Genomic DNA, 26,823 nt, shown 5'->3' on the forward strand with positions numbered 1-26,823 from the left:
GAAGACAAGTGACATTTCCATCGGGGAAGACTTCTCTCGTTCAGTACGCTTAGCCCGCAGGAAACTTTCCGAATTTGCAAAGGCTCGGTCCTCCTCGTACAAAATAAGGCACGATAAGCTTCGTATGGACGGACGAAACTTCATTTACGACGCTGATAATGATAATATCGTGCTGCAAAAAAAGTGAACTTGAAACGGCGTCGAGCGATCACTGTTACTGAAGTTAACGGTTCCGTCAGCGTTCCACGATGCCGCTCCGTTGAGCATGTACCGTGCCGTCCTTCATTGGTAAATGTTATGCTTATCAATTGCCGAAGCGTCAAGAACAAAACCGACGAGTTAACAGGGCTCGTATCATCTTTTGGCCCTGACATTGTTATCGGGTCTGAATCTTGGTTGGATGAATCAAGTTCCAGCTCTGAAGTATTTCCTGCGGAATACGTGGCTTATCGCAAAGACCGCAATACGCACGGTGGGGGCGTTTTTGTTCTGGTCAGGCACAGCTTGCCAAGTTTCATAGTTGACTTGGGGGATAACAGCTGTGAATCTGTTTGGTGCAAAGTTGTTCTAGAACATAGCAAACAGCTTACAGTTGGAGCCTTTTATCGTCCGCCTAATGACAACAGCAGTCGTACCTTTAATACCCTTTCCCATTTATTACTTACGGTCTCAACTGATTACCTTCTCGTCGGTGGTGACTTTAATATGCCAGATGCGCAGTGGATTAATAAGCTGCCAGTACTTCCTTCGTGCTCATCCTTGTCGTCGGCTTTTTACGATCTTTTCGCAACGCATGGTCTTTATCAATTCGTGGAGGGACCAACACGTCGCCATGGCAATGCCGCTTCCATCTTAGATCTTCTGATTTCAAACTCTCCTTCGTTGCTGCAATCTGTTTCCATAGTTCCCGGAATAAGCGACCATGATGCAGTGGTTGCCCGTCTCGTTGCTCCCAAGCCGTACATACCGCGACCGAAACCCAGAAAAGTTTATTTCTTTGATAGCGGAAATTACTCTCGTATTTCTGAAACGCTTGAGTCAAACTTCGAAACTTTCTCAGAACAAAGCAGCACTGTATCTGTCTCCGAGTTATGGCTGCTGTTCAAGGAACAACTTTTACAGCTCATTGACTTGCACATTCCATCTAAGCTTCTTTCTGTGAAACACCGAAAAAATAAACCTTGGTTTGATAAACCCATAAAGGTGCTACTTAATAAGAGGAATCGTATGTTCAAACGGTATAGAGAAAAGCCCGATTCACTGCAATTTTCTAAGCTTCGACAACTTGGTTCTGAAATCCAGATGAAAATCGCAGAAGGAAAAAAGAGGTATTTCGACTCTCTTGGTTCTAGAATAAAAGAAAATCCAAAGGAACTTTGGAAACTAGTGAAATCAAACAGTAAAGACGATGTTGGTATCCCTCCCTTAATCCACAATAGTGCAGCTGTTACTAATGATAGAGATAAATCAAGCTGTTTTAATGATTACTTTGTTTCTGTGTATTCAACGCTAGTACCTCAACACGTTCCAGTCTTCTTGGGCAACGCGCTTGATGATATGCCGGATATTGATATTCACTACTTCGGAATAGTCAGCCTTCTCCAAAAATTAAAACCACACTCGGCACCAGGTCCAGATAGGATACCAAATTTTGTTATGAAATCCTGCGCATATATCATATCAAGGTATCTAGAAGTACTGTATCGCAAATCTCTTGAAACCTCAGAATTACCTGAAGACTGGAAGATGGGCGACATTGTTCCGATTCATAAAAGCGGGCCCCGTGACAGTGTCATCAATTATAGACCTATATCCTTAACTTCTGTGTGTTGCAAAACCCTGGAGCACATAATTTACACTAACATCTTTTCCCACCTTCAAAACAACAGTTTCTTTGTTCCTTACCAACACGGGTTTAGAGCTGGTCACTCATGCGTAACTCAGTTATTCACATCATTTGACAAAGGTTTACAAACAGACTGCATACTATTAGATTTCCAGAAAGCGTTTGACAAAGTGTCCCATGTTCTCTTACTTCATAAGCTTTCACTTCTTGGTTTACCAGAAAAAATACTTTATGGGCTCAAAAACTACTTGACCGGTCGTTTACAAAGAGTGGTAATTAATGGCACAGAATCAGAATATGCATGCGTATCTTCTGGCGTTCCCCAGGGTTCCGTCTTAGGTCCTCTTTTATTTCTTATATATATATAAATGACATTGGCACAAGAATCACTTCGAAAATCCGGCTGTACGCAGACGATTGCGTCCTTTACAAATAAATTAATAATGATTCCGACCGAGTAGCATTACAGACAGACCTAAATAAAATTTCTTCATGGTGTGACAGGTGGCTTATGTCCCTCAACGCCTCAAAATGTAAGCATATTTGTTTCACCCGCAAGCGGCAACCAATCCGTACACAGTATTACTTGAACGGCTCCCCTTTATCAGAAACACGCGAAGCTAAATACTTAGGTGTCACATTTTCCGCCGATCTGACATGGAATCGTCACATTCAAAGCATCACTTTAAAAGCAGGGCGAGTACTTAATTTTATCAAACGGAACTTTAGGCACGCGCCACTAGATGTCAAGAGAACACTTTACCTAAGCAACGTTCGCCCGATTCTTGAATACGCGTCTGTTGTGTGGGACCCGCATACACAAATTCTTGTGAATAGCTTAGAAGCGATACAGAAACGTGCGGCCCGTCTCATAACCGGCATTTACTCATTTCCAAGCAGCATCACAGAAATAAAACGGCACATATGTTTAGAAGATCTTTCGCTACGCCGTGTTGTTTCCCGCCTCTCTCTCCTTCGAGATATCGTCTTCAATCACACACCACTAAACAAAGAGACTTATCTACAACCACCAACATACATATCCGGGCGCCGCGACCACTTACTTAAGATAAAAGAAATATGCGCGCGCACAACAACATACCAAAACTCCTTTTTTTCCCCGTACAATCCACGAATGGAACCTGCTGCCTCCTGAACTAATTGAAGTTGCTTCTGATGTCGCATTCCCCACTGCTCTCCAAGCATATGTTTGCAGATAAAAATGTACTCGCCATTTGAAATCTTCTTTGATGTTTGTTTTGCAATGTTAGCCAACGTGCTGTGAAAATAAGTGTATCTTGTTACCTGGGCGAAACTTGTTCTCATGCGCTCCCTTAAAATGTAACGCATGTATGATTAGTATTGTACCCATGGTCTGAAGTGTTTAACCTTTTAAGAATGTGCAATCTTGTATCTTATATTGATTATCTGTCCTCCCTACTGTAATGCCCAATGGGCGAAGTAGGTATGTAAATAAATAAATGTGACGCGAATACACTTTATTCTGCGCTTTAGGTAATCAGAAAAGCATTCCCAGGTTATCTGATCAGCGCTGACCAGCGCTGGAATAAGTGGGGGCGTCGTCGACGGGGCGGCGATAAGTGGCGTCGACGGGGCGAAAGAAAAATCGAGAACTTCCCAGAACAAACGATTGCCCCTAGCCAATAGGAAGACGAGAGCGGAACGGGCGGAGGAGTGAGTTTGTACAAGGAACTATATGCGTATGTGAACGCCTGCTTTGGCGCTAGTAACAGACAGACGCGGCGCGCATCTATAAAAAGAAGTTGATCGTGGACTGCGATTCCGCCCCGAGCCCCCGGTTAAGCTTGCATAAAGTAGTAAAGGCAAGGCGCAGAAGACCAGGGCTCAAAGAGTAGAACACAAACAACAGAACCGGCGCCTTTTTTTTTTTTTTGAGCAGGTGATCAACAGGTTTGTGTTCTACTCCTTGAGTCCTGGTATTCTGCGCCTTGCCTTTACTACTTCAGCATAGACCAACTAGCCCAAGCAAGAGTTTTACTTAAGCTTGCACAAGCCCGCCCGCTTAGGAGCTCCCGGAGGACGCACCACTCTCGGCCAGCCACGGACCATCCAGGCAGCGTGCGCTAGTCATCGGGACAGCCACCTTTGGACACCTGCGGTCGCGTTGGACTGACGGAGTGCCCGGTGAAGAATTAACATTCATTCATGCGAAAATGCTCGGTCGGAAGCATCAAAGTGGTGCGTCTAAACGAAAGGCGAAGTTACGGCGAAGGCGAAAGGCGAAGGCGACACAAGAATTTGGCCAAATTCTTGTGTCGTCTACCCGCTGACTGCTCATGGTGCTGGCCGAAATAGCGGCTGTCTGAGCCGTGCCCGCGGCCGTCATGCTTTTTGTAAACAAGCGAGAAGACGCCGATCAGAAGGTGCTCGATGGTGGGTGCTGTCACGTGAGCAAATAAGACGGAACCCAAGAGTATGGTGCTGCAAAAGGTCTATACGTTAGGAGGATAACTTCATAAATTGTTTGGAAAACATTCCTGTAGTTAAAGTAGTTACTGCAAATACGCACAGTCTATGACAAGGTCTTGTTATGTAGACGGATATAAATGCACCAAATATGCAAAGACTAAGCTAGAACTGCAGAACTCTCGGCAGAACCCATATTTAGTTCTGCAGAAGTGCAGAACTAAATATATGGGCTATGAAAGGGCATATTACTATACCAGGAACAGAATATCCTACTGCCTGTACTTATCTATATGCTCATCTGCGATTACGCAGCTCACGTCGGTGTCGATACTCAGGCTACAGCTCAATAGAACAGTTATAACTTGTTTGCAATAACAGAAAATGTCCTGAAAAGCTTAAAATTCTTAAAAGCGGTTAAGATAACGAGGTTTATAGTTGCGTAACGTGACTTTTCTAAGAAAACAGATGTCTATTTCTGCGCATACGTTTGTTCCTTTCGTCATCTGTCGTGTGTATTCCGCGCGAAGACACATCAGGCATCCGTTCATATCAGATGCAATAGAACTAAAGAAAATGTGGATAAATAGAAAATGACAATAGATGCATAATTACCTCTCCGAGTGTATCCAGCAGGAGCCTTAGAGCGCCGTGGCCGTGCACTAGCGAATCGGCATAGATCTCGCCCAGGTAACTTTTCGGGGGAGCTTTGTTGTCCACAGCACAAAGGTCAGGTCTCACCTTGGGTTAAAGGTGCAAAAACATTCGTATAAATCTTGTTGAAGCGGCAGAAAAAGCAGCTGTTGGTGACAGGTATACTGCGCAGAAAGTGGACTTCACATACTCCTCTAGATTATTGTAGTAGGAAACGAATGCTCGCGGCGCTTTGTTTGACACACCCAGTCGGTGATGGGACACTATACGAGGCGGTAGCAACATGTTGAAGTTGTTCATGGGTATCTTTTCGGTTGAGTTGCAACTGCGCACATAGACGGTGAATATAAATAAGCAGGGATGCTGTTTTCTTAGGAAGAACCGTTTACGCGACCATTGTGGTATCCTCCGTGGCGGCACAGGGTGTTCCACGAGGTCGCGGTTTGCATATACTCCCGCTCGTCGCGGCAACATTCTGATAGAGGCGGAGTGCAAAGAAGCTGCTTTATTTTGATTTAGGCGAACGTCACCTAAGGTGTCGGTGAATACTCGTAGCAACAGCCCCACACATTTGCCTGTATTGTTGCGCAGTTTACACGCTAGAAAATAACTTATGTTTACCAGAGGTAGCCCGGAGTGGCTACTCTGCTTCTGGAGATGGGATAAAGTATACAAAGGAAATAAATTAGAGGAGCGCATCAAACGGTCATACAGTTCTTAAATTCTTGTAGCTACCTTCTTGTACTGCTCATTAGTAACGATGCCTTGACTTGAGTTGTTTCTTCTAGACAGTGTTCATGAATAAGCGCTGAGGACGACGAGGAAAAGAACAAATACGACAGCATACGGGAACTGAACATCCGACTAGCGCTTACTTCAAATTATCGGCTATATTGTATACTGCACATCGGGCACATCAGCTACACACTATCATACAAAATATTGCACAATTCAATCAGTTCGCTCCTCAGTGTACTGTGCATGTAAATTGCGTCATAAGTAGTGGGCTTTGATTTAGAGGGGCGCACGCAAAGTGGATACGTGAGACTTGGCAGGAATTAACGAGCGCTAACTAAGCTATATGCGCAGGGCTACCACAAGCAGACGAGCGGCTGGTTTGTGCTTCGACTCAACCTCCTTCCGTTGCCCGCCTACGTCAGCTGATGTAGCGCGAGCACGTATTCGCCATCGTGGTTCCAGTTGTTGGCAAAGGTTTCGCTGCCTGCACGTAGGCAGGCTGTGCTGTCTGAGAAGCGCACGAACCATTTACCACCTGGTGTAAGTACCCTGCATTTGTAGTACTCGCCGCAGGTTACTCCTGAGCCGCAGAACCTACAAGGGCCACTATAGGCTGAGAGCTATATTCGTCTATGAAAGATAAGCGAACAAGAGCGGTGGGATGTGATGTATGTGGGACTATGCCTTTTCAATATTTAGATCGCGGCAATGCAGAACAGCTCTTGCTATCGTGGTGATGAGCCATGCGTCACATCTTGTTGAACAGCGATGTGTAGTGAAATTTGTCACGTCACGAAGGAAAAACAAGACGCTGTCGCTGACAGCCGGCAGGCCAAAAAAAGAAAGAAAGAACGGTGTCAGTTCGGCCTAGTGTGAGTCAGCATTTATCAATCGGCATTCTCCAGGCGCGCTGCTTGTGGTGGGGACGGTGGCCTATCGTGCAAGTCGGATTCGTCACTTCCGCTGCCGCTTTCGTCCGTCGAAGGGTGCTACTTCGTAAGGATCTAAATTCTGAGCACGCATGCGAGCTATAATCCTTTGTTCCAGTTCACTCAGGTCCTCGAGAGACGACATCGGAAATCAGAAGCGCACGCTTGGCTACAGCGGCACTAACTGCGTATCACGTGTAAAAGCATCGTTTTGTTTTTGATGCGATATATTTCGTTTTGATCAGTCAAATACCAAAGCAGTTCGACAGGAAACCGCAAAAACACGTAGCTATTTTTGCAGAAATACTTTAGCACTTTGGAAAACATGAATCGCAGGAACATCAACTTGATAAACAAAATAATACTTTCTCACACCTACGGCCGCACTTGTCGTCTGCCACCCACTAGCGGCGGCCTATAATCGCTGTCGTGCTCACCTATCACAGTTTTCAGCATGCTTCCAGCGAACGAATTTATCCTCACCGCAGATCAAAAAATACTCATAAAAATGTTCCACGGCGTTTACCGCGTTACTACTTCATCATTAGACGCTCTGGCCGGTACGCTTTCCATTGCACTAAAAAAAGTGGGTACAATGAAAATTGGTTGTCAGTCCCTTTAACGTGGAAACCGCCACGTCACGCTTGGAAGTGCGAAGAGTGATTGGCGTATGGCAGCTTCCGCACTGCTGGTCCGATCACAAATCGAATACTTAACTCCACCACACAAGTCGTTCGCAGTACTACGAAAGCTGCAGTACTCCTTAGCCAATAAGGAGACCGAATGCCCCTCGAGATGTGTTCATCCAATCCGCATCGTCTGCTCACTGCCACAGTAATTAGCGGTACATGACGTGCTTACGCAGACGTCTTAACACGTAACATATTGTTGTAACTTTTCATATACCAATCAACGTAAACCTCTAATCACACCAATAATGAAGCAGTTACGTCAGGAACTATATCTTGCTGCGCAAGGATTTCACCTTGTGTGCGCCTCGTACCTTTGGCAGTGCTTCAAATGACTTGTAAGATGGAGTATAGGTAATTTTTGTTCCAAGTTCGGGGCTGTGATGACGCAGCGGAAAGGTTACTATTGGCGTCATGGGCTCGGAGAAGCTACTTACGCTCGCAAAACACACTGCCGACGTAGAGAGAGAGAGAGAGAGAGAGAGAGAGAGAGAGAGAGAGAGAGAGAGAAAGGCTGGTTAACGAGAAGCGAATTTCCAGTTTGCTAGTTTGTGCTAGGGGTTGAAAGGAGGGCAAATAGAGCGAAAAAAAAGTAAGAAGAACAGCAACCGGTAACAGGAAAGGCGTTCCATATGCAGTTGTTCACACAGGCCAATCAATCTCAAGAAGCGCAGTAGCACTTGGAGGGCCTTCTAATGCGATGTTAAGTTTCGTAGATGGCGTAAAATTCTGTCTTCCGACAGAGGCTGGTCGTTTAACTGGTTGAGCGCGACGGAAAGCGATTGTCTCTGCACACAGTACTGCGGGCACTGGCATAGAACATGACAAATTGCTTCCTCGTCGCCGCAATCGCGACAATGTGCAGTGTCGGCCACCTCTATGCGGAACGCGTAGGCGTTTGTAAACTCGTCACCCAACCATAGCCCACACAGAGGGTTTGCGTCTCTTCGGGGAAGTCTTGGTGGAAGTCGAAGGCTTAAGGTTTGGTCCAGGGTGTATAAACGGGCGTGCATGTAATTCGCGGTTCATTCAGCAATATCTCCAAGTAGGCGGAGCATCCTTGCAGCTTAGATAGCGGGCTTAGATCTGACGTAGATAGCGGGATTGATAGGCGGTGATCTTTTACATGAGGTAAACGAGCAGCTTGATCTACACGTTCATTGCGGATAATACAAGATGGACATGACAGCCACTGAAAATGATTTCATGTCCTTTCTCAGACAGGTGGTGTACGGCCTTTAATTCCGAGCAGCAAGTGGTAATGCGGACGGCGCCGTAAGACTGACAGTATACACCGCAGTGTTGTCTTCGAGTCGCATAAAATGGGCCATTTGTGTGTTGGTTCGTCATTAATAAGGTGCTGTGCGACTTGACGTGCTGCGAGTTCTGCTGCTGTCGACGCTGTCAAGTGAAACGTTCTCAGCTTGATAGTGGTGACTTTTGAGGGAATGACAATAGCTGCGGTTGGCCTGTTCGGCAGGACGGTGCTGTCGGTGTATATGTGTATGTAGTACCGGTGCTTCTCATTTAATAAGAGTAAGGTATGCTATTAAAGAGCCGGCGACGATATATTTGCTTTTTTTTTTCCGGACGCCAGCTATCTTTAGGTTGATCTTTGGCTGAATGAGAGACTGAGGAGGAGGCGAAGGTCTCGGACCAGGTGTGAAGGAAGATGGTATAACCTCACGGTGCGCGGACACCTTTCGGCAGACTTAGGCACGTGGTCTCTCCGCATGTAGGGAGGCTAGATGGTGGCAAAGAGTCCCGACAAGGTGCCTTACGTGCACCCTTAGTGCTTCAACTGCGATGTGGGTCTTGATGACGTGGTCTCTAGCGATCGCAATAGTTGCTGCCGTTGACGCACTTCGAGGACAACCTAGACAAAAAGTTCACAGTTCCTCCGGAAAGGCGAAGCACTGATTGCGATAACAAATTAATAGATAGCTGCACGAAGTAAGGATAGTAGTTTTATCAGCCGCACAAACTTGTAAACATTCGCTTACTAACTCAATTAGCAATGACAGAATATGCAAGCGTGACGCAATGAGGACGTAGAAAGAAACAGACACATGGAGACAGCGCTGCCTTTGTGTGTCTGCTTCTTTCTACGTCCTTGTCCAGTCGCGCTTACACATTCTATCATGGATTCAAACCAACTAGCCCGTCAACGTGTTTTGACTAAGTTAACCATCATGGTTACACGTCTGCAAATTTACGTAGGCACTGGAATCAACATGTAAACAAACCTCGACTAATGCGAAACATTAAGGAAAGAACGTGGATGGGTGACGCAGGGTAGGAGTTTCGCGATGCACTTTTCATTTACTCACGTCGAAGCCGTGCTGTATTCTCCCCACAGTGTAAGGAAAAGAGCCAGCACCATGGGCGAAGCATAGCTTGAGCCTTGGGAACCTCTCTAGGAGACCGCCGAAGATCACTTCACAGATCGCAGCTGTAGTCTCCGCGGGCATACCTGGAACGAGACACAGATCAATAACTGTTCGTTTGAAAATCACAAATGCGTCAATGACACGTATATGAAGCAAACAAGGTAAGAACCGTTAGCAAAATGTTGCGGTAGAACTGATCTCACCATGAATGTCGACACTAATGAAAGTAGTATTCGATCAATGTAGATGTACGCCATATTTACGAAGTCCAGTTTAATGACCAGCTGTAGTTGTTATTCTGAGACATCTGCTGATTAGGCTATGTGTGACATAATCCGGTATCCGTACATGTTGCCATGGAACTCTATTTCCGAGGTCACCCAGGAGCATGGAGGCATGTCGACGACTGTTTGACGCCGTCGTACTGATGACGATGGAATGAAGAATAAGGAGTTATGTCGATGGAACGGCCAATGTGGTATGACGAAGATGACATGACGACAATGAGATGACACTTTTTGAATGATAATGATTGCATAACGACTAACGCGTGATGACTACGACATGACGGCAATGGGATGACGACAGGTGTGTGACGAAGATGGCGTGACGACGACGGCATGAAGACGAAGGTATGACAACGAATGCATGATAGCTACTGTCTGACGACCACGCAATGGCAACGATAACATGGCAACGCCGGCATAATCACGATAGAACGACGACAGCACAATTACTACAGAATGACGCAGAAGGATCCACGTCGATCGAACGACAAAGATGGCATGACGATGAAGACGTGAGGAAAATGAGATGATGATACTGAAGTGATGACGATGGTAAACAACAGCGTGACGAGAACGGCTTGACAACAATGGTATGACGACGACTGTGTGTTGTTTGGATCCCACCAATGGTACGACCTGTTGGGATCTCGGCGCTGACGCCCGTGGTTGTACCTGGGTCGCAAGCCCCAAGGGTAGCGTTGGCCTGGCGGCCTGGGGTGCAACTGGAAGCATCCGAAGGTCCCGGCAAAGCATGAGTCGACTGGTAACAACAAAACAACTTGTTTATTTTAACATCGCAAAGAGTTGGCGGTCAGGTTGACCGAAGTAGAGAGACGGGAGAGCACTTTACTCAACAGAAGAAATCGGAGCCCTCCTCTTGGCGTCCGGGGGCAGCTGTTTTTATACTCTCGCAGTTGAGGGCAAGAAGGAACCCCTCAATAGACGAGCACGTGAATGTACAATGGGCTAATGGTGACGCACACTGTCGTAGCGCTGCCGGTCGGGCACAATGACTGGAATGAGAGGGTGATCCCTGCTTTCGCATCGCCTGGTTCAGGCACAATGGCACATACACTCACACACGCACATGAAGACACGTGGCATCGGAACATGCCTGGAAACGCCTGGAAACACCTGGCGGGGAGCGTTGCGGCGACGACGAACGGGCCAAAATGTCTGCCGCCCCGCCGCAGTCGCGCCGGCAAAACCGCGTGTCGCAGGCGAAACGCAACAGACCGCCCCGCCGGGGGAAGGAGATCCCGATGTACAGGGGACTGCATCCGCTGTCCGGAGGGATGTCGCTCGATGATGCTCATAACCGAAGTCGGGCGTCCCTCGACGTTTCTTGAGCGCAGCGCACAGAGAAGGCCTCGTTCTCTCGTTCAGGTTCGCACGGGACACTGCAAAGTGACTTCGGGAGAGTTCACATTTTTGTTCTCGTTCCCGGCAAGCGTTAGAACTACGCTGAAACTCAACCGCTCAGTCAGCAAGCACGGCACAACCCTCACTAAGCCCTGCCAGGCTCTTTCCCCTTTTTATACCACTGCATAGTTCCTTACAGTAGTCTAGCATCACTCAGAACGCGTCCACAAATTGGAAAATTGCACTAGAAAGCATATCATCACTTTGAAACACTAAACAAAAGCAATATGTTAAAAAAAATCCTGCCTCAGGAAGAAAAACATCAGTAACCAACAATTTTGAGGCTGATTCCTACGTTAGGGGCTTCGACTTAAGCCATCGGCGTTACCGTTGAGACTCCCCTTTTTGTAACGCACCTCAAAGGAATATTGTTGTAAAGCGAGGCTCCAGCGCAGGAGGCGGCCATTTTTGGGAGAGATGGTCTGCAGCCATTGGAGAGGGCAGTGATCCGTCTCAATGATAAACCTCGAGCCGGCTAGATAGCATGACAATTTCTGAACGGCCCACACGAGACATGCACACTCTTTCTCGGTGGCGCTATACGCCTGCTCACGACTGGTCAGCTTACGACTAGCATACAGGACGGGGTGTTCTACTTCTCCCTTTTTCCGTTGGCACAGTACAATGCCCATGCCTCGCTCACTAGCATCGCACTGAACAATGAACCCTTTTGAATAGTCTGGCGATCGTAGCACAGGCTGGCTTGTTAGGGCACTCTTTAGGGCGCTAAAAGCTCTTTCCTTTGTCTCGTCCCAGACGACTGTTTGAGGCCCTGTCTTTCTTAGAGCATCCGTCAGGGGAGCCGCGATATCAGAGTACCTAGGGATGTACCTCTGATAGTAGCCGGCGACACCCAAGAACGACCGAATATCGGTCTTTGTGCGCGGTTGCGGAAAGTCTCGCACAGCGGCCACTTTTATTTCAGAGGGGCGGCGACGACCCTGACCAATCACGTGACCGAGGTAGACAACCTCGGCCTGTGCTAACTGGCACTTAGGAGCCTTGACTGTCAAGCCCGCTTCGCGCAGGCGGGTTAGCACTGCCCGCAAGTGTGTCATATGCTCAGACCAGGATGCGGAGAATATCGCTACGTCGTCTAGATACGGTAAAGCGAATTCTTGCTGTCCCCGCAACACTTTATCCATGAGGCTTGAAAAACAGTATGGCGCGTTCTTCAAACCAAAACTCAACACTTTAGGACGGAATGTTCCCATTGGTGAAATGAACGCCGCATACCTACTAGCCTCTTCTGTAAGTGGAACCTGCCAATAACCCCTGACAAGATCTAGGGTGGAAATAAACTGAGCGCTACTAACTTTCTCAAGGCGCTCCTCGATGTTAGGGATCGGATAAATTTGATCCTTAGTGATGGAATTAAGCCTGCGGTAGTCGACGCAAGGACGAGGTTCCTTGCCCGGTACCTCAACTAAAATCAAAGGGGAGGTATAATCACTCTCACCTGCCTCAATAACACCGAGCTGTAGCATTTTCTTTACCTCAGCCTCCATAATATCGCTCTGGCGGGGTGACACCCGATACGCCTTGGATCGTACTGGCTCTGGGGAGGTAAGTTCTATATCATGAGTAAGTACAGAAGTCCTACCAGGCCTCTCAGAGAACAGACCTTGAAACTCTTGTAATAGCTGGTGTAGTTCGGTTTTCTGCTCGGGCGACAGCGGTGCTTTACTGATAAGGTCACTAATGACTTGACCGGTGTCTTCCCTGTTCGTCACTGAGCCTAGTCCCGGAAGCTCGACCGGAAGCTCTTCAGGAACGTTTACCATCATGCACACCACTGCTTCCCTTTGTCTATAAGGTTTGAGCAGATTACAGTGGTAAACTTGCTGTGCTTTCCGCTTTCCTGGCAGACTTACCACGTAGTTAACGTCCGACAGTTTCTGAACAATTCGCGCTGGGCCCTCCCACTGCACGTCTAGTTTGTTGTTTAGCGATGTGCGCAATATCATGACCTCATCGCCCACCTCAAAACGACGGGCCCTGGCTGTCCGATCATAATAAACCTTGGCCCTCTGCTAGGCCTTTGTCATTGCTTCACCTGACAACTCCTGTGCCCTTCTTAAGCGTTCGAGGAGCTTAAGTACGTACTCCACCACGACTGGGTCGTCGCCCCTACCTTCCCACGATTCTCGAAGCATGCGAAGCGGAGATCGAAGCGAGCGACCGTACACCAGTTCAGCTGGCGAAAACCCCGTAGCCGCATGCGGCGCGGTCCTTAAAGCAAACATCACCCCAGGCAGACACAGCTCCCAGTCAGTTCGATGTTCAAAACACAACGCTCTCAACACGCGCTTCATGACGGAGTGGAGCTTCTCAACGGAATTCGACTGTGGGTGGTACACTGAGCTGTGTAACAGCTTTACCCCACACCTTTCGAGAAAAGTTGTCGTCAAAGCGCTAGTAAACACTGTGCCCTGATCTGATTGGATTTCCGCAGGGAAACCAACTCGCGCAAATATGGACAGTAGTGCATTAACTATCTCAACTGAGCTGAGTTCTTTAAGCGGCACTGCTTCAGGGAACTTTGTCGCTGGGCAGATCACAGTCAAAATGTGTCTGTACCCCGTGGCTGTTACCGGCAGAGGTCCCACTGTATCAATAACGAGCCGTCTAAAAGGCTCCGTAATGATAGGTACCAATTTCAACGGCGCCCTCGATTTGTCCCCTGGTTTGCCCACCCGCTGACAGGTGTCACATGACCTCACGAAGTGGTCTGCGTCCCGAAAACACCCTGGCCAATAGTACTCTTGCAAGAGACGGTCCTTAGTTTTCTTAACTCCTAGGTGTCCGGACCACGAACCCCCGTGTGACAAGCGCAACAGATCCTGACGATAGCATTGAGGCACGATCAGCTGATCGAACTCCACTCCTCGGCGGTCTAGATACTTCCGGTACAGGACTCCACCTCTTTCCACAAAACGCGCAGTTTTCCTGGCGATACCTTCTTTGACATTGCAGCGCACGTTTTCCAGGCTGCCATCCTTTTTTTGCTCGGCTATCAAAGCCGACCGGCTGACTTTTAGCAACCTATCAAGTCCGTCTGACGTAGGCGCGATGAGCAAATCAGTAGATAGCTCTTCTAACTTTCCCGCATCGGGATTTTCCTCTCCGGTATCTGGTGCCTTTAACGTTACAGACTCAAGTTTATTCAGTTCGTCAGCTTGCTGCACCTCTGACCCTTTTTCGTTGTTTGATAACGTCGGCCCCGCAACTACCGCCTTTGCAGCGAGCTCCCGAACCTTCGATCTGGTTAAGGCCTGAACACTAGCTTCACCAAACAAAAGCCCCTTCTCGCGCAGGAGGTGATCGGACCTGTTTGAAAATAGGTACGGGTACTGGGGGGGCAGCATAGATGACACTGCCGCCTCCGTCTCAAGCGCTCCGAAAGGTCCTTCAATAAGCACCTTTGCTACTGGCAGACACACGCTATGAGCTTCCACGGCTTGCTTGATCCATGCGCACTCGCCCGTGAACATATCGGGTTCTACGTAGGAGGGGTGAACTACATCCATCGTAGCTGCGGAATCGCGAAGCACTCGGCACTCTTTCCCGTTCACGAGGAGGTCTCGCATGTAAGGCTCGAGAAGCTTCATGTTCTCGTCAGTGCTGCCTATTGAAAAAAACACAACTTTTGGTGTTGTTTCCGGACACTGCGCCGAAAAGTGACCCGGCTTCTGGCACGTATAACAAACGCGCGCTTGCCTCATCTCGAACCGCTTTCTGCGTTCGGCTTCGGCTGCCGCCGTCTCCTTAGGTTCGGTCGCACTGCTTCCACTCGCATCCGCACTACGCGTGTTCCCCTTTGCTCTCATGGGTGTGAACTTCGGCCTCTCAAACTTCGAGCCAAATTCACCCTTTTGACCGTCCTTAGCTCCGCGAGCCCGACGCGTCACAAACTCCTCGGCTAGCTCAGCGGCTTTAGCCACCGTACAAACGTCTGGCCTATCCAAGACCCAGTATCGCACGTTCTCCGGTAACCGACTATAAAACTGTTCTAGCCCGAAACACTGCAGAACTTTATCGTGGTCACCGAACGCTTTCTCTTCTTTGAGCCACTCCTGCATGTTTGACATAAGCCTATACGCAAACTCTGTATATGACTCACTTCTGCCTTTCTCATTTTCCCGAAACTTCCAACGGAACGCCTCCGCAGACAGCCGGTACTTTTTTACAAGACTCGATTTCACTGTGTCGAAATCCTCTGCCTCCTCTCTATCCAAGCGAGCGACTACGTCGGCCGCCTCGCCGGGTAACAAAGTGAGCAAGCGCTGTGGCCACGTTTCCCGAGAGAACCCCTGCTTCTCGCACGTTCGCTCAAAGTTAACCAGGAACAAACCAATGTCCTCTCCAAGCTTAAACGGCCGCATCAGGTCAGTCATTTTGAACAATACGCGTTCTCCTGCACCGTGTGCCTGACTTCCATTACGAGCGCGTTCCATCTCTATTTCGAGACGCTTCATTTCCAAAGCGTGTTGACGGTCACGCTCTTCTTTTTTCTCTTGTTGCTCTCGCTCTTTCTTTTCTTTACTTTCGCGCTCTTCTTTTTCTTTTTGCTCTTTAAGTTCGCGCTCCTGTCTTTTTGCAGTCTCCCTCTCTTCAATGGTCTCAAGGCATTCCGACAGCTCGTCATCCTCAGCTTCTAACTCAAGAATAGCCTTTAGCAGTTCAGGTTTTCTTAGTTTGTCTGAGACATCCAGACCCAACTCTCTTGCAAGCTCCAACAATTTCGGTTTGCGCAACGACTTCAAATCCATGGCTGCTCTGAATGCTGCTTTCTCTACTGCTTACTATTGTCTTGCCGCAAACTAACCCGGCAGCAACGACAACCACAATTACCAGCTCTGTTTCTGACACTAACAAAAGCCTGGCAAAGCTCAGAAGAAGAAAGTCCCGCACTCACCAAACCTCGCAGCCAAGAGTCCAGCGTAGTCGTTCCGCTGCAGGCAACCAGTCATCACACAGGGCTCGTTGCACTGCTCCCGGATCGTTGTTGAGCTGCTCAGCATACAGTCAACTGCATATCTTCGCTGCTGGCCTCCGTTGTCGCGATCTCACCGCTGGCAGACAGTTGTTTGAAGTCGGAGGCGATCTCACCGCTGCCAACCAGATGTTTGGATCCCACCGATGGTACGACCTGTTGGGATCTCGGCGCTGACGCCCGTGGTTGTACCTGGGTCGCAAGCCCCAAGGGTAGCGTTGGCCTGGCGGCCTGGGGTGCAACTGGAAGCATCCGAAGGTCCCGGCAAAGCATGAGTCGACTGGTAACAACAAAACAACTTGTTTATTTTAACATCGCAAAGAGTTGGCGGTCAGGTTGACCGAAGTAGAGAGACGGGAGAGCACTTTACTCAACAGAAGAAATCGGAGCCCTCCTCTTGGCGTCCGGGGGCAGCTGTTTTTATACTCTCGCAGTTGAGGGCAAGAAGGAACCCCTCAATAGACGAGCACGTGAATGTACAATGGGCTAATGGTGACGCACACTGTCGTAGCGCTGCCGGTCGGGCACAATGACTGGAATGAGAGGGTGATCCCTGCTTTCGCATCGCCTGGTTCAGGCACAATGGCACATACACTCACACACGCACATGAAGACACGTGGCATCGGAACATGCCTGGAAACGCCTGGAAACACCTGGCGGGGAGCGTTGCGGCGACGACGAACGGGCCAAAATGTCTGCCGCCCCGCCGCAGTCGCGCCGGCAAAACCGCGTGTCGCAGGCGAAACGCAACAGTGTCGATAATGGCGTGAGGATGACGAAGTTCGAATGAAGACGTTGAATCGACCGCGACGGCATCTCGACGACGGTATGACGAAAAATGCGTAACGACGGTACAATGACAACGATGGAATAACAATGAACAATGGTATGAGGGCAATCGGATGTTGACGAGTGTGTATTGACAATGACGTAAAACCATGAATGTACCACGATGTCTGTATGACAAGAATGATTTGATGATGATGGCGTGACGACTACGTCTTAACGAGAGTAACTGACAAAGCTGGAATGACGGCGATGCAATGACCACGGTGACTTGACGACCATAAGCACATACATAATAGCCCAAGCTGTTAAACCACTCGGCCCACTATGTCGACGTAAAAAGCGTCACGACAACATGATGAAAGTCACATGACCAAGCTGAAATGACGACGATAGAACTATCGTGACATCATCGCAACCACGAGCACTTGCCTAGTGCTCCAAGCTTGTAGATAATTTGTGCGACTGGGTCGGCTTAGGAGGCTACATAGATAGGCTCAAGACGTCTGAAGTAGGCATAGAATGCTAATTCCATTAAAAGAAACACACGCGCGCTGAAGTTTCGGTCAGTGTGCGTCTACTTCGCGTTGCAAACAATTATTGCTAATCAAATGGTTAAGCTAGCTTTACGTATGTGAGTAAATATACCAAAAGCACCCTAGAGGGGACACCAGAGCAGTCGACGGTTAAGCATGCGTTAAAGGGAAGCTGAAACACTTTTCGAAAAAAATGAGTGCTCTACGGCGTTCTACAGTTTTGAGTCCCCTGAACACGAATATCTGGTTCAAGAAGGGCGGAAACAAGCGCAAGCGGCTGTTTTTTCATGAAAACGCGCACCAGCGCCTCAGGGTATCGCGCGAACGCCGCTGTTGCCCGTGATTGGTCGGGGCCGCTGTGACGTCACTCGCGGCAGTCGCAGGTCGGCGCCGTTCTGGCTGGCTTCATAGCTGAGTTGTAAGCATTATGGAACGTTTTCGCTGTTTCAGACAGCTTGTATTTTCGCCGTACATGTTCAAACCGACTGCCGATACGGAAAACGATGGCGGCAACGACGATGTTGAGTGTGCCAAAAGCGAGAGCGATGTGTGCACCTTCTCGCGCGTTGGAAATCTTAGCTGGTACGTATGTTTTTTTTCCATGTAGCTGCACGTTCCAATGACGGGAGAAAAAATACGCTAATGTGTCACTGGGAACTTGCTGCTGGAAGAATGCCGAAGCACTAACTTCTCATTAGATTGTAAACACGGGTGCAATTCCGCGATGTCAAGCACCTTGCCGCTGCTTGTCTAAAGTCCCGTGGTTTTTTGAGTGTTGATACACGATCGCAAACATAAGTGCCGCGTTTCAAAGCGCGCACATGCAGTGCTGCGAGGTACAGTTACGGAAGTTGCTTATCATACACATCCAGAGATGGCCAGAGGTATTATATTTGCAATATTCATACTATGGTTCGACGACTTTGCGATTGTGGCTCGATCAAGAATCGGTATGCGTGCTCCATGCTAGTGTTGACATAAAGATATTAGGCAGTTTTAGCACCGCCGTGTGGTAAACACGATAACTGCAAGCGTACGTCGAATGTCACTAGGCAAGCCTATACTCCATTTCATACCTCAGGTGCAACGCTGTAGAAGCTACGCACGAAGTCCGATCACCAAAATTTATTACTGCGCGCGTTTTCGTCTACGCTTCGCAGCGTGCCAGCGGCGTTTGCTCGCGCGAGCATGCACGTGAAGCTGCCGCGACGGGCTGCAATTAAAAATGCCGAAAAGAAAATTGATTTCAAAGAACGTGTTAGCAGCCGTATTGTTTCTATGGGTAAATTCTTTTTTTTTCATTCAGAACTGAGCTGACATATGAAAAATTTTCTCAAAAATCGGGTCAAGAAGCACCGAACTTTTTCTAAGTGCGAACTCAGCCACTGCAAGAAGTATCTCAAGCCTCCACAGCATTGCACCTGATGTATGAAACGGAGTATAGCAACGCTAGCAACAACGCGTTTCCGCATTTGTCGTAAGGCTATCCGGCTATCGCGGAAATGGTCTGAGCACAGCACAGTTGATTTCGTCGACACGAACTTATCTCTCCTCACCGCACTGCGCTGCAAGCTTCTTGTCCTTCGGGAACCTGTGAAACACCACATCGTCTCGCCCGCCTGTGTTCGCGCGGCCGAATGCTGCACAGAACGAGGGCATGTTGGGCGCCCTTGGCTGTAGGCACTCACGCAGCACCGAAGGAAAGAACAGTTTACGAAAATCGCAAAAGAAAAACGTGAGCGGCGGCGGCGGCGGCGGCAAATCTGTCGTTGCCTCGTTCAGTAAAGCGCAGGACGGAAAGAGGCACACCAACACATGCCAGCACGCCGGTCCGGCAGCTCGGTTCCCACGCGTGACGTCACTCTCGCCGGTTCTTTCCTCTGGCAACCACCTCACCCGGCGCTCCCGGAAGCGATGGGGGCGTGTCCGCGGGGGTGATTTAGAAAGCGATTTCCGCCTCTTATATTCAGAAAACGAAGAAAAAAAAATTCGGAACCGTAAATTATTACGTCTGTTCTTCCCAATCCCAGCAATTCATGGAAATTGAAAACCGTTTCAGCTTCCCTTTAAGCCCCTGGATCTACTAAACGCAGCGAAAGGCTTTGATCTCGCGGCACACGCAGCTACGCGATTGGACAATAACTTTAGCGCGCTTCCTGGTGTGGTCCAGCTGCAACTAGCAGACCACGCGCGCCGCTCACGCAATTGTTGTCCGTTGGCAACCAATCAGCAAACGTCCTCAATAGATCCTACAATCGCCAAGGTAGACATAATGGCACGTGGCGACCCACCCTTTCTCAGTTGGCGGGCTCTGCTTATTCCCGCAAAGAAAAAGGAAAAAAGGCAGGAGAGAATGGCTTTCAGTTAGACGACGAACTAACGCAATTTACACCTAACGTCACCCGGTCGGTCGATACAACGCTGCACATCAGGCGCATGCAATTTAAATATGTTTCTCTTGGTCCAAACGACGAGGCGCTGCTGGTAGTTGTTACATTTATATAAAATCCTGGGATTTTATTGAATGGGTCGTGTGCTAAACATGACGGCCATTTGTATAGCACAAGACAGCTAGAAGAGAAGGAGGATGATGCTGCTGGACGCATGCAGGCGGATCTAGCCTTCCAAAGCAGCCGGCAATTGGTCCCCTTAAGCGCCTCATTTCAGCAAAATTTACAGAAATTCAATGAAATTATGTACTTTACGTGCCAGAACATGAGGCATGCCGCAGTGGAGGACTTTGCAGTAATTGTGACCGCCTGGCGTTCTTTCACGTGCACCTCAATTTAAGTGCGCGAGAGTGTTTGCATTTCGCCTCCAGCAAAATGCGGTCGCGATCGAAGCTAGCATTCTCGGGGTGAGCAGCGCAACGCCACAGTCACTAACTTACCGCGGCAGCTTTGCAGGAAAGTTTAATAAACGGAAAAGCTACAGCACGCCACCGTTCAGAAGCGCAGCACGAGCCGGTTGAACAAGACACGCACAGCGAGGCGTAACGAGACATAAGCGCCCAGCCTGTGAGCCATGCCCTGCAGGATGTTTGACCGGTCCGTTCAACGTAATGAAAAAAAAAACGCCCTTAATTCGTTATCCTTCACAGGCTACATTTACATGCCAAGCCAAACGCTCCTGCACAAAATGTTCTAATGATTTTATTTGCTTAGGTCTGAACCGTGAGAACTTGACCCTCCTGTGAGCTGAAAGCAGCGGAGAAAAGGGCAGATTCAGATATTGTACCGAAGATAACTAAGACGAGCTCGGCGAAGGAGAACAGCCTTATTTAATGATAGCCGACACCCAAGAAGCCAGGCGCACAACTGGCCTTTCATCGTTTTCCCTCTGGCGATCGGCGCCTGTAGTGGACAGCTGATTTCTGGCGCTCAGGGCTCGTAGTGGGCAGCTTACTTCGCGTCATTACTCTCCACTTGAAAAGCGACCGTCCCGGTCACTGGTCGGAGAGAGTAAAGGGCGACAGAAGGCGTGGGAGAAAGTTGATCATAGGGCCACCACCTCACGGGCATAGTACGGTTTCATCCGTATTACGTGGACAATCTCGGTTCGTGGCCGTCGTCGGCTGGAGCTCATAGTAGCACTCTAAGGGAGGACCTCGTAGTTCACGTCGCTGAGTCGCCTGACAATAATGCGCGGGTCAAAGTAATTTTTCGCAGTAATTTTTCCGACAGCCCCTGAATACCCACGGGTGTCCACACCCAAACGTAGTCACTGGGTTCGCACTGGATGTTCCTTCGGCCTCTGTTGTAATGGCGGGGATCAGCACTCTACTGGAGGCGGATACGGTTGCGAGCAAGCTGTCGAGCTTCTTCGGCCTTCTGGACGATGTCGTCAGCGTTGTGGCTTCTCGTTGTTTTGTTGTCTACCGGGAGCATGGCGTCTAAAGGTTTTGTTACGCAGCGCCCATAAGCCAGTTCAAATGGTGTGAATCGGGTTGTTTCGATGAACAGCCGTACTGTATGCGAATGTCACGTATGGTAGAATTTGGTAGCATAAATTGTGCTCCACGTCAACGTACATGCAGATCATAGCGGTGATTGTTTTATCTACAGTGTAAAAGCACGTGCACACTAGCGGCAAACATGCCGTGACGGTGAACCGACCTCCAGCGCCTGCCGCACGAGAGGTGTCCAAAGTAGACGGCAGTTCGGCTGGCGCATCGTCCGCCGCACTACCGACGGGCCGATCGACGACCGCGAAGCTGTGCGACTCCGCCACCGGTGACATCGGCTGCAGCTTCTATTCTTAAGCAAAATAATTTTCGCTGAATAAAGTGATGCGCGAATTGTACATTTTATTTAAAACGATCTGCATGCACTGTGACATATGAAACACCAACCAGAGCTCCGACACTTGTCGACATCAGCTGCAGTGCACGCTACCGACGGCAGACTACAGACTCGGCTGGGCTTGCATCGCAGACGACGGCGCCGCTAATGTCAGCGTATTTTCCTGTTTGTGTACAATTATTGCGAGGAGTGACGACAATGGTAACAAGGTATTGCGGCTTGTGAGCGTCGGTGAATCGTTCTGAAGCGCCATTAGCTTATCTTTGAAGCGAACAGCAGAAGGTCTAGCGATGATATTGGGGCCGCCGAGCAATTAGCGGCGGTGAGGCTGCCGGCAGTGCCAGAATGAGCACTCCTCGGTCGCTGATTGGCCACGTCGCTGTACGCCTTTCGCATAAATGGGTCCCTGTCCCATTCTCTTTACGGCAGGAAAATCTCGCCGTTCGTGAGCAGAACCGTGGAACGACGACCCGCGAACGGCAAGCGGCGAGTGCGGCAAACGTGGACGGACCTTAACACGGTTCCTTCAAATGAATTTTGAAGCTCCAAGTTGTGCCACTGCTGTCGGGTCCTTCTATCAGTCTTGACATTCTACACATTCGAAGAAATATGTCAATACTTCGTCTTGCGCATTGACGTAACAAGGGATGCATAAATTCACGGGTCTGCTAGACGTTATGAGAGGCAGACTATTCAGTTACAAATAATAAGTAAACTGTGCAAATGTGCTTCATAGCTTGAGACTACCTTGGTAAATATTGTTTCATGAATATGGACCATTTCCGATGAGAACTCTTGAGACTGCTATCTAAACTATCAGCAAGGGCATTGTCAAGACATCAGATGCTGCTGCCAATACAAGTATTTCGCATGGTTTACAGCTGCTACACAGTCACGTCATTACTGAGGCATATCATAGGTGCTTATAACAATACGTGCCTGTGTTTTACTTGCTGGCGTGAGAGGCTCGGCGCAAGTTTCGTAAACAAGAGTTTCAGCGTTTCTTTTTTACGAGACGCTGGAGTCGTGCAACCTGATACCAACGCACTCCAGTCGGAATACTAGCGTCACAAGGTGCCAGGACTACTTCTCCCAGGTAAGACAAAGGAATCACGCTACTTAGATAACGGATCGTGGCTCTTCTAGCTGTCCAGTGACCGTAAGTCGTTCACATCTGGTACCATCTTCAGCGTCGTCATTGTAGCAGCTATTCATTTAGCAGCCGAGAGGAGTTGTGCAGTTAAACGGCGGGGGTTATTTTGAGGCAATGGTTTCCGTGTGTGGACAGCAGTTCGCCAAGGGGCAGCGGAGCTCTTCTGGGGCGCGCACAACCGGTGCGTGAGCTGCGCTCTACTTATTAGGCAAGCGTTAAGAGGAAGCTTAAGCTCGGGCCCAACTCCGGTGCGGCCTATTCAAATACATGTAAAACGCAAAAACGTTTTTCTGAGATAACCCCTGGACAGATTTTAATGAAACATGTTGCATTTTAGAGAGAAAGTTAAATTCTAGTGACTGTTGGAAGCGGAATTTCGATTTAAGGTTTAAATTTTGTTAAAAATATTTTCAAATGTTCGACCGTTTGAAAAATATATAAGTACGATGTTTACAAATTCATAGCTCTGCATCAAGAACAGATATCGTGGTTCTGTAAACGGCATCCATTAGATCATTTAAAGCGGACAAATCCGATATGTCATTTTACATATTATGTGAATTTGTTACGTTGGTTACCAGGGTACTGCAAAAGCTGTATTCCCATATTACTAAATTTTTTATATTCATGTGTAACATATCAATTTTGTCCGCTTTAGATGTACTATTATATGCAATTCACAGAATTGTACTGTTTTTTGTTGCTTAGTTACAGAGTTGTAAACTTCATAGTTTCATTTTTGAAAATTTTCGATTTTTGCCAATTTTAAAAAAAAATTGACGACCTAACTCAAAAATTCAATAAGATTCAAAAAGACTAACTCGAAAAGATTTTACGTTTTTTTCTTTTGAATGCTGCAAACCTCGTCAAATTTGCTGCAGTGGTTGCCGAGAAAAACGAATTCTCCTTTTACATGTATTTAGATAGGAGCACCCGAGCTAAAGCTTCCTCCTATGAGAGGATGAGAGTGTCTCGCAGGGGACAAGAAATTATGACTGAGGGCGTCTCTGCGGAGGCTGCATTCCGCCCCCACTGGAATGCAACCGCCCATGACGCGACCTCGAGCGTACCAGCGCGACGACATAGTCACTGAGCTGCAGCGGCGGGCATATTCGCATGTCACAGCGAGGTAGCGTCGAACGTTTCGGTACAATAGCATGTTTTTTTTTTTCGTAATCCCATCAGTTTATGTAACCTCCCTGCCTTGCTCAAATCTGTACCGCTCAACTGACTCTATAATGCAAGCAATGCAATATATATCGCATTAAAACGAAATTGCGCCCTCCGCCGCCCCTACTTTGCCAGCGAAAATTTGCATCTTGAAGTCGGATCCACAAACCGCTTAGCTGCAGCGGAATTGCTTTTTCATACATTGTATTCATCGCAGCGAGTGTAAAATGGTATGAGAGTAAGGGGAAAAAAACGTCATGCTTTAGCGGATACTAAACAAAAATTCTCACCCTTTGGGGCGTATGATGTCCCGAAACAATAATCGTCATCTGTATTACTTGTGCTTCTTTTCTTGATAACTGTGCGCTCCCTACTTTCCTGTCAAGAATGCAAAGCAGGCTGATAACCCGCATTCTGTTCGCCACCTGGAAGTACTGGGCGCGCAACGCTACACAGAGGAAAGGCGCGCCAGACAGATGGCGAATACTGTTTGGGGATAAGGTAATCCCCAAAGAGTGTGATTTTTTGTCGCAGTATGGCTCTAGAACGGCCCAAAAAGCACGATCGATATAACTAGCAACAAATAACGAAAATGCGCAAATTTCTCCTTAAAAGGGAGTGAACAAGGGAACACTAATCAAGAAAGGGAACTCATTAGATTGAAAGTCTTTTTGATCATACATCTCCTACGCGACATCCACGTTCCGTGATTTAAGCTGGATTTACATGCTCACCGAGCAGGCTTTGAGTGGTATTGGAGGCTACAATAGTTAAGCCTGCATCGGATGAAGATGATCGCTGTGCGTATTTTGCATGCACTTGCATTATTTCTTGTATTACTTTATTCATATACCCTAAAGGCCCATTCGGGCATTACATTGGCGGGAGGGGGGGGGGGGAGCCAGTTACAATTACAAACATGTAAAAAAGAACATTGGTAAGAAACAGTGACATAATTATGTACAGAAAGAATAACATACGCAAGTAAGCACTCAACACAGAAATAATCGCACCATTTACGAAAACCTTTAACTTGTTAACAAAAACATATCATAGTTAATGGCAGTCCCTCGGTAGTTTATTCCAATGATATGTTGCCAAAAGTAATGGTGAATGACGGGACAGGATAGTGCGAGCAAAAAGGAGTTGCACTTTAAATGGGTGATAAAAACGCTGAAAAATAATATGAACTGCATTGATGTAAGATTTGCGGAACGGGGATCTACTATGATAAAGCGCGTGAAAATGTGGCAACAATGTTATTAGTCGGCTGTTTTGAAGAGAGGGCAATAAAAGTGATTCCTTGATATCCGTAACACTGTAGTTTCACGTGTATTTTTTGTGATATATCTTGCTGCTTTATTTTGTATTGCTTCGAGCTGATCGATCAGATAGGTCTGATGCGGATTCCAAATAATGGATGCGTACTCTACCTTTGAACGAACAAGCGTAGTGTATGCGAATAATTTAGTAGCAGAGTTCGCCAAGTATAAGTTACGTTTAATGAAGCCGAGTGTTTTGGATGCCTTACTGGTTATGGTATTAATGTGCTCGTTCCAAGATAAATCAGACGATAAATGAACTCCGAGATATTTAAATGTGGATACTTTCTCAACAGGGATTCCCTGAACCGTGTAGTAGCTCAATTCTGGATTATGTGTTCTCGTGAACGTCATGGCCTTAGGTTTAGAAATGCTAATTTCCATTTGCCACTGGCAACACCAAAATGCGATTTTGTCGCAGTCTACCTGTAATGAGTTCTCGTGTTCGGCGTTACTAATTCGTCTGTAGATAATACAGTCGTCTGCGAATAACCTTATAGCAGAAGATAAAGTGTTTCCTATGTCGTTAATATAGATCAGAAATAATATTGGACCCAGGACTGAACCCTGTGGTACACCGGATTTTACATGCGAAAGTGAAGATTACTACCCATTCACGTAGACTGATTGACTTCGGTTGGTTAAAAAATTAGCTATCCAATTTATAATCCTACTGTTTATGTTAAGATTCGTTAGCTTCATTAATAAGTGGATGTGCGGAACTTTGTCAAATGCTTTTGCAAAATCAATAAATATAGCACCTATTTTTAGTCCACCATGAACGGCTTCATGGAGGTCAGTTACCAATTCGAATAGTTGGGTTTCACAGGAACGACCACGAAGGAAACCATGCTGATTGCTAGAGAAGAAATTGTGATCTGATAGAAATTTCATGACGGTAGATGATATGATGTGCTCTAGTAATTTACAACACATGCTTGTTAATGATATGGGCCTGTAGTTTGAGACTAAGGAAGGATCACCTGTTTTAAAAATGGTAATCACGCGTGCACACCTCCAGGCGTCAGGCACGCATCCTGTATCACTTGACTGTTGAAAAATAGCTACCAACATGCGTGATATAGCTGGTTTTGTCAGGTTTAACAATTTTGCGCAGATGTCATCTGGTACGGGTGCCGAATTGACTGATAGACG

General features: G+C 47.7%; 1 protein-coding gene across 2 annotated transcripts in view; it reads right to left on the minus strand.

Annotated features, from left to right (window-relative positions):
* LOC142573081 (2-amino-3-carboxymuconate-6-semialdehyde decarboxylase-like) overlaps window positions 1-26,823 on the minus strand; it is a 106,587-nt gene that overhangs the window by 16,966 nt on the left and 62,798 nt on the right. For both annotated transcript variants that reach the window (XM_075682595.1, XM_075682594.1), the window contains 2 exons: window positions 9,635-9,777; window positions 4,910-5,035 (listed from right to left, as the gene is read on the minus strand). In XM_075682595.1, coding sequence (XP_075538710.1) covers window positions 4,910-5,035; window positions 9,635-9,777 — 269 coding nt within the window. The remainder of the gene's footprint in view (window positions 1-4,909; window positions 5,036-9,634; window positions 9,778-26,823) is intronic.

The sequence above is a fragment of the Dermacentor variabilis genome, chromosome 2 (assembly GCF_050947875.1).
Source record: "Dermacentor variabilis isolate Ectoservices chromosome 2, ASM5094787v1, whole genome shotgun sequence".
Taxonomy (NCBI): domain Eukaryota; kingdom Metazoa; phylum Arthropoda; class Arachnida; order Ixodida; family Ixodidae; genus Dermacentor; species Dermacentor variabilis.